This window comes from Homalodisca vitripennis, unplaced genomic scaffold (assembly GCF_021130785.1).
Source record: "Homalodisca vitripennis isolate AUS2020 unplaced genomic scaffold, UT_GWSS_2.1 ScUCBcl_622;HRSCAF=3039, whole genome shotgun sequence".
NCBI lineage: Eukaryota > Metazoa > Arthropoda > Insecta > Hemiptera > Cicadellidae > Homalodisca > Homalodisca vitripennis.
This window is the reverse complement of record NW_025776745.1, coordinates 8,731-17,324: the sequence shown is the minus strand read 5'-3', so window position 1 is coordinate 17,324 and position 8,594 is coordinate 8,731. Positions and strand designations below refer to the sequence as shown.

Sequence of the window (8,594 nt, the reverse complement as noted above, 5' to 3'; positions counted from 1 at the left end):
GAGAGAGGAGTAAGGCAGGGAAGCATATTGTCACCTTTCCTTTTCAATATTATAATGGATGAAATTATTCTAGAAGTACAAGGAAACAGAGGAGCAGAAGAACTTAAGACAATAGCATATGCGGATGACATAATGATATGGGAAAATAGGGAAGAAGAGTTAGAACGAGAGTTAAAACAAATGGGCAAAAGTGGCGAAGAAATATGGTTTAGAGATGAACATACAAAAATGTAAAGTAATGAAAGTAGAGAGAAGGGATGGAAATAACAAAGACGTGTTAGTTGAAGGAAAAAGACTTGAAAAGGTGAAAGAATTCTGTTATTTAGGAAGTATCATAACAGATAGGGGCACAATAAGAGAAGAGATAGGAAACAGAATATGGAAGAGTGGAAAGTTTTTCAATATGGTAAAGAAGATTGTGTGGAGTTGGAACATTGGGAAAGAATCAAAAGTATTGATGTATAAATCTTATTTCCAACCAATTTTATTATATGGAGCAGAGACGTGGACGTGGACTAAAAATGATTTAAGCAGATTGCAGGCTGCAGAAATGAGATTTTTAAGAGGGATAGAGAAGACTACAAGAAGAGATAGAATAAGGAACGAAATAACTAGAGAAAGATTGAAGGTAGTTTCACTGCAAGAGACAATGGAAGGAAGAAGAATACAGTGGATGGGGCATGTGAAGAGGATGGGAGATAATAGAATGCCTAGAATAGCACTGGAGAAGGAGGAAGGAGGAAGAAGACCAAGAGGAAGACCGAGAGGAAGATGGGAGGACCAAGTGTGGAAAGACATAGAGAGAAGGGGACTACAGAAAATACAGGTGGATGAAGAGGAGACCTGGAACGATAGACTAAAGTGGAGGAGGCTGTGTACGACGACCCGTGAGAACGGAAACGTCTGACGATGATGATGATGATGATGATGACATTGAACAAATACAAAAAATAAATTTTTTACATTTATAGAAATGATGAATTTTACAAAGTGTTAAAAATACAATGAAACAGATATTTCAGTAGGTACTGCAGTCATATATTTAATTATCACTTTTTCACTATTTTCAGTCTACTGCAGATGTTTTTTCAATGTTCTTCAGACACCTCTTCAAGTAAAAATCTTTATACTGTGGTGGTAATGTGTTCAGCAGCTTAATAGCATTTTCTACATTTTGCAGGGCCTAAAAGAAACAGAATGTGATTATAATAATAAACAGTACAATATTTTATTGTCTTACAATAGTTTACACAACTGACATATAACAATAGCCACAATGCACAATGTTGAAGCGATTACTCATACTGTAATCTTCACTGAGGAGCGTAATATTATGGTTGTGTACATTTTTCTAACAAATAAAGGATGAAATAAATTATTAAATTTAAGATTACAGCACAAGATATCTAAAAAAAAAAAACTGACTCATTTAATTACATCATAACAAAGAATCCTGGAAGTCAAAAAAATCTTAATAAAAAGCTCATTATGATATCCCCTTAATGTATTAAATTTAAACATTTTTATTTCACTTTAATGAATGAAATACATGATGGATATTTAATTTATCCAATTAGATATCATATCAGGTGTATAATAAACTGGACTGATCAAACCAGTTTAATTACTGTACACAACTTCTCTCACAATAACCCTCCTACTAGTAAGCGACTCATTTTCCTTGAGTTCCTCTAGACTCATTCTGTAATGTAAAACGACTAATATTGAGTCTCTGTCATTACCAATTCTATGACATATTTAACCATAAAAAAGCTCTTAAACCCTAATAAGAATAATATCTACATGTTTCCCATTAACTAAACTTCATATTGACAAATAAAAAAAAACATTACATTTTCGTGAATTTGTATATGTTAGTATAATATGAACATCTTACATATGTTTACACAATGTTTCATATTGTATTACTAGATAATAAATTCTGTGTCTTTTAGATATTTTGTTTTATCCAAACAAAATTTGGTACACAACCAGGATATTTGAGGTTTTGCACTAAAATTGCTCAGCAACCACTAGTTTTTGCAGTATAGTTTTGCACTACTAATATTTTTCTAGTTCAAAATTCAAATTCTTCATACTTTTGCAAAAATATACATTATGTAATAAATATACCCTTGCATAAAGCATTCGCACATTTTATACAAGTTTGGAAAACCCCCTTGCATAATGGGCTTGCCAGTACAGAAATGTCTATATAACTAGTAGAGGAGTTAGGATTATTTCACTTAATCCAGACTACTTATGTCCCAATTATGTATAGTCCATATTAAAGAGGTTTCTACTGTTTTACAGTTTTGTGACTGTAAAAATTAAAAAAATTAAATAATTTTGTTTCAATGACTCAGAAACTTTGTATATATAAATTGTTATGAATTTCTCTAGGTTCTGTTAGGATCAACTGTTTGTTTTTAAGTTAGTTAGTTTCATCAACACTATGTATCAATATACCAGGTAATTAAATGCTGGCTGAATGCTTGATTTTCATATTTATTTTTACGATCGGTATTCGATCACAGAAAGTCCAGTTACTTTGACATAAACTAACCTTGGCAGCTGGTAAAAGGTCTTTATTTCCATAGAAATCATTCCTATCATACAGCTCATGATCAAGATTTTTCCAAAAGACATTCACTGCAACCCCATATGTTAGGGCTAGTGTATTATGAAACCAAAGTGCTGGAATAAATAAAACATCACCAGGCTCCAAAGTACAAACATATTTTGTCGCTTTTGTGAATTCTGGAAATAAAGTTAAATCTGGTTCATCAATATCTAGCACACGAGATTTATCACCCTCCATGTACAAATAACTGATGTCAGATGGATCGAACAGTACAACACGTTTTCTTCCTTGTACTTGGATCAATATGTTATCCATGATATCATAGTGAGTCCACAACTGAACACCTTCTGAAACTAACTCTCAAAACACTTGAAAAGAAATCATCGTCATTGAAAAATTTTGGTATTACAATGTCATCTGCTATTTGAGCAAATTGTTTTTTAATGTCAGAAACTTCACGTCCCCTTCTTTCACTGCTCAGAGATCTTAAATAATAATATTCTTGTGGTTGGAAGAAGTAATTTTCTTTTATCGTTGCAGAAGCTCGTTTAATGATCTCCGCTAAACTTAATGTTTTATATGAAAAGTTTTTGTTGATAAAGTCCATTTTACTTTCACATGAAACATGTATTTTTGCCTCTAAATGTCCGATGTGATGTGTCAAGTATTCAACTGACCACTTTTCACAGCAGTCTCCAATGTCTAACCCTCTTAATACAGCAGGTTTCCTTTTACATTGGATTTGAAAAATAAAGTCTTCCTTTGAGTGTATATCATAGTAAAGCGGAAACCTCAATACAATCTTTCGATAAGTTCATCTTTTAGAATAACCTGTAAACATAAAATATGATTAATTTTGGTCAATGTATTGTTTCCATAATTTTATTTACAATATATGTATACATATGATAATCCAAAAACTGCATGTATAAAACCATTAGGATGGTATTTTCTGAACTTAATAGTATGTATTAGGCTACTATTTGAACTCATGACCACCATAAGGTCAATTACTCAAGACCTTGGAATAAAAGGTATTTTTATTAAGCTAGCTTAAGTTTTCTCTGTAATTACGAATAATACTAATTCTGTTTTACTGTCCTGCATTACAATCTAAGAATAATTTTGGCACTTTCAACAAGGATATTAACCTTCCTCAAGAATACCTTGTTGTTTGTATTTAGGATTTTGTAGGACTGCTGAAACTAAAACTGCTGGAGATAATTTCATACCTCCAGTACACAAAAGATTCTTGACAAATAGGCTGCCCTTTAGAAAAAAAAGATCACATGGAAGGATCATGTGAGTCCGCACAACCTGCTAACATGTGATGGCGGAAACATTTAAATATATTTTGAGGTAATAACAAACAAAAACTACTTATTTAGAGAAGAATTATTCAAAATATTAAACCATTTGTCCTCCAAATATAGGAAAAATTATCCTGCCATTGTTGAAACATATGTTTCTCTATTTGCAGTAAGTTAACAAATAGTGAACAGAATATTGAGCTTTAAAAACAAATTATGTACACACAGTTCATGATTTTGAAGCAGGCATTTCATCTGCTAACTTGTAGTAATTGTAACATTATTTACACCTAAATGTATTGTTAATTAATCCGGAAATACATGTAAGTAAGAGAAATACAACTAAAAACATCAAACCGACTTACAATAAAAACACCAGAACCAATTAACTTTAATTTTGTCAGATGTAACAAAATGTTTCATGCTTTATAGGTTTGTCATACAACTGGATTTCACCAGAGATTGATGGATTTGAAGGTAAAAATAGAGCTCCAGAGCATTTTTTATTTTGCAAAAAACAGAAATTTTGTATTTGAGAAAGTATTTATACGTTCAACTTTATTACTGTGTGATAATTTCCAACACTAAACCCACTCTCCATTTACACTTTTAAGTCTATTAATTATCATATTACTCTTACGCTTTATTTTGCCACCTGATATTATGTTAACCTTTACCTATATTAAACATTACCAAAGGCTGATACAAAGATTTATAGAGCTGGCCAAATTAACACAAGTGGACCAAATGAAGCGAATGAGTTTTGGTATCTATTCTGTAATTTGTATTCTAACAGTATGCAGTGTCAAATTGTTAATGGTGGCAATTTGGCTCGTTTGTAGCATTTAATGTTCACTACAAATTGATTATGACTGTCATGGGACACAGAGAGAAACGCTTAAAAAAAAATTAAGCCTAGCAACAGCTGTATTTTAAATTTATTCTAGAGGTAATTTCCAAGGATGTTTTCTTTAGTCCGCACAATGAATAAACGAAAGAAAAAGACTAACCATGCAGAATATCCTGTCACTTTGAAAGAAGGCAAAAATCTTGCTAAGACTAAGTGCAATTTTTAAGCTTCTCTTAGGTGAGAACAACAAAAACCATAGAGGCAATTAAAACCATTATGTGACAAACATAGCTCCAAATTATAATTATTCTTGTAAGGAATGCTAGATAGGCCTATCGTTAACAAATAAAGATGTATACAATTTTGATGTGTTATTGAAAGGTACTATTTAGAGGAATGGTTTTCATTCTGTCATCAGCAAAGAAACAGCTGCTATAGCCCGTGCTGAGAATCTAAGGCATTAGTGTACGCCCGTTTCACTACTAGTTCCTCTAATGTAATTTCAAGGCTCCTTTTAATACTTAGGTCTAGGGCTTTATGTACCTCTATATTTTTAGCAGTGTGAAACTGGCCATAGATTCCATCCATAAAAAGAACTAATCCGCTGACTTGAATCCTAACCTGGTTCATGAACTACTCCTGACCTAGTTTCCTGAACTACAACTAACCTAGTTCCTGAACCAGTTCAATCACTTCAGGATTAAATTATATTATTAAAATTAAATTTTATAATTTTAAAAAAAGAACAAATACAAAACTATCTATAGATTATACTTAATACATTACATTGAATACATGGTCTACTGTATTATATTACTACTCTCATTTTAGACCTCTCCTATTTTTGGACAAATACCAATCTATAGATGGCCATATCTCAAAAACATACGAGCCAATTTTGATAAAACTTTCTATACACATTCACTACATGGTCTACTATACTAAAATACAAGCCTCATTCTTAGGCCGCGCCTATTTCCGGAGCCACAATAACTTTATAGGCAAAGTGCTAACAAAAACCAATCCTATGGATAGCCATATCTCAAAAACGTACGAGCCAATTTTGATAAAACTTTCTGTACACATTCACTACATGGTCTACTTATACTAAAATACAAGCCTCATTCTTAGGCCACGCCTATTTTCGGAGCCACAATAACTTTATAGGCCAAGTGCTGACAAAAAACCAATCTATAAACAGCCATATCACAAAAACGTACGAGCTAATTTTGATAAAACTTTCTGTACCCATTCAGTACATGGTCTAGTATACTAAAATACAAACCTCATTCTTAGGCCACGCCTATTTCCGGAGCCACATCGATTTTACAAGCCTAGTGCTGACAAAAACCAATCTATGGACAGCCATATCTCAAAAACGTACGAGCTAATTTTGATAAAACTTTCTGTACACATTCACTACATGGTCTACTATAGTAAATAATAAGCCTCATTCTTAGGCCACGCCTATTTCCGGAGCTACATCGATTTTACAGGCCAAGTGCTGACACAAACCAATCTATGGACAGCCATATCTAAAAAACGTACGAGCCAATTTTGATAAAACTTTCTGTACACATTCACTACATGGTCTAGTATACTAAAATACAAGCCTCATTCTTAGGCCCCGCCTATTTCCGGAGCCACATCGATTTTACAGGCCAAGTGCTGACACAAACCAATCTATGGACAGCCATATCTAAAAAACGTACGAGCCAATTTTGATAAAACTTTCTGTACACATTCACTACATGGTCTAGTATACTAAAATACAAGCCTCATTCTTAGGCCCCGCCTATTTCCGGAGCCACAATAATTTTATAGGCCAAGTGCTGACAAAAACCAATCTATGGACAGCCATATCTCAAAGACGTACGAGCCAATTTTGATAAAACTTTCTGTACACATTCACTACATGGTCTACTATACTAAAATACAAGCCTCATTCTTAGGCCACGCCTATTTTCGGAGCCACAATAACTTTATAGGCCAAGTGCTGACAAAAACCAATCTATGGACAGCCATATGTAAAAAACGTACAAGCCAATTTTGATAAAACTTTCTGTACACATTCACTACATGGTCTACTATACTAAAATACGAGCCTCATTCTTAGGCCACGCCTATTTCCGGAGACACACCTATTTTACAGGCCAAGTGCTGACAAAAACCAATCTATCTAGGTTATGTGCTAAAAAAATCTAATCTATTAAAGCAACTCACCTGGAAAATCGTAGAGCATATTTAGGTTAATCCTCGCATACATATTGTAGCCACTTTATACATTCTTACATTCATACTTTACATTTATTTGAAGTAACTGTAAGATAAACTTACTTGTAGGTAAACACTTTTTAACACTACTTTAACACACTAACTTTTACTTTTACTTTAAACACACTACTTTTACACTTTTAAACACTACACTAAACAACTAATAACAACTATTCCATACGGTTTCTTCTGCCAGTTTTCATTATAATATATTGAATGTGCAGAATAAATTGCATTTAACCTACGCCAGGGACTGTTCACTGCTAAATGCCGGAGCTACCGAACCACTGTCCACTAGCGGTGAGACGGTATTTCAGTAATCAGTACTTTGTAACGGTTACTTTTCTACAGTATCTGTAACGGTTACTGAGAACTAAAAATACAGACAACAGGTACTTTGTATCTAGTACTCTGTTACAAGGTACAAATATTTTTCTCGTACGGATTACTTTACTAGTCCTGAAGTATAGAATAGAATAGAATAGAATTTATTTTTGAAAATATTACAATAACACATTATATGCATTGGTATACACAATGTACAAACCTAATGAGCAAACTTAAATAAAAATGTAACATTCTTGTAAATAAAATTAAAACAAAAACACTCGTAAATTAAAAGAAATATTTTCAAAAATAACTAGGGCCTCTAGAGGCAAGTGCCTGTGGAGAGGTTCCTTTTATTACAAAAATATTTTTTTAGCTCAAAGAAAATTTCAATAAAACTTTGATTTTTTATAAGCTCCTAAAAAAATTTATTAAAAGTGTGCTGCTGCAGTTACAAAGCAAATGAAAATCCACTTAAATAAATTCAAACTAAAATTTACTGTTACTTTCTTTAATTAACTAGGAATCTATGCAGAGAAGAAAATCTAATTTATCAAAACCCAATAACCACTTCTTTAATGTTTTTTGAAAATAACTTTATATTCTCACAACTAATAATTGAAGAAATTATACTAAACATTTTAGGTCCCAAAAAACAATAACTATTTGAAAAAAATGCTAAGTTAGGCTTTGGAACTGGTATTGGTTCTTGCTTTCTTAATTTGTTTTTGTAACTATTTTTTAATTTTGGTAAATTGCCACTTATGACATAAAATATTTTTAAAAACTTTATAAACAAACATATATTTAAGGGGAAGAATATTTATTGCCTACTATTGACCAAAGAGAAGTACAGCATTCTTAACACTTCTTCAGTGCAAATGTATTGTAAAAAATAAAAAAAATCTTAAAATATTGTTTAGTTTGCGTTTTAAAATTTCAATATGTGTCTTCCAGTTGATTTCTCTATCTAGCATGACTCCTAAATATTTTAAATTTTCGCACTGGGATACTACAGCACAGTTCTGTTGGCACTGAATGTTACTACACAAACAATTGACACATCGATACAAAATTGAATTACTAAAAATTTGCTGATCTGTTTTTAAACTAAAATTGATGTACTTAGTTTTCTCTGGGCTTAATAACATGTTATTTTTTGAAAACCACCACTGCAGTGCTTTAAGGTCTGAATTCATCTCTTGCTCTATATCATCCCAATTATTTTTCACATACGATAAAGCTGTAT

General features: G+C 32.2%; 1 protein-coding gene across 1 annotated transcript; it reads right to left on the bottom strand.

The window, feature by feature from the left end:
- Nucleotides 1–939: 939 nt before the first annotated feature.
- LOC124370885 (tRNA wybutosine-synthesizing protein 5-like) lies at nucleotides 940–3,367 on the bottom strand. The gene is made up of 2 exons (XM_046829190.1): nucleotides 2,567–3,367; nucleotides 940–1,183 (listed from the first exon to the last, which is right to left on the bottom strand). Exons 1-2 carry the CDS (start codon nucleotides 2,897–2,899, stop codon nucleotides 1,067–1,069), a joined length of 450 nt encoding a protein of 149 aa, XP_046685146.1. The 5' UTR covers nucleotides 2,900–3,367; the 3' UTR covers nucleotides 940–1,066.
- Between the last annotated feature and the right edge of the window lie 5,227 nt (nucleotides 3,368–8,594).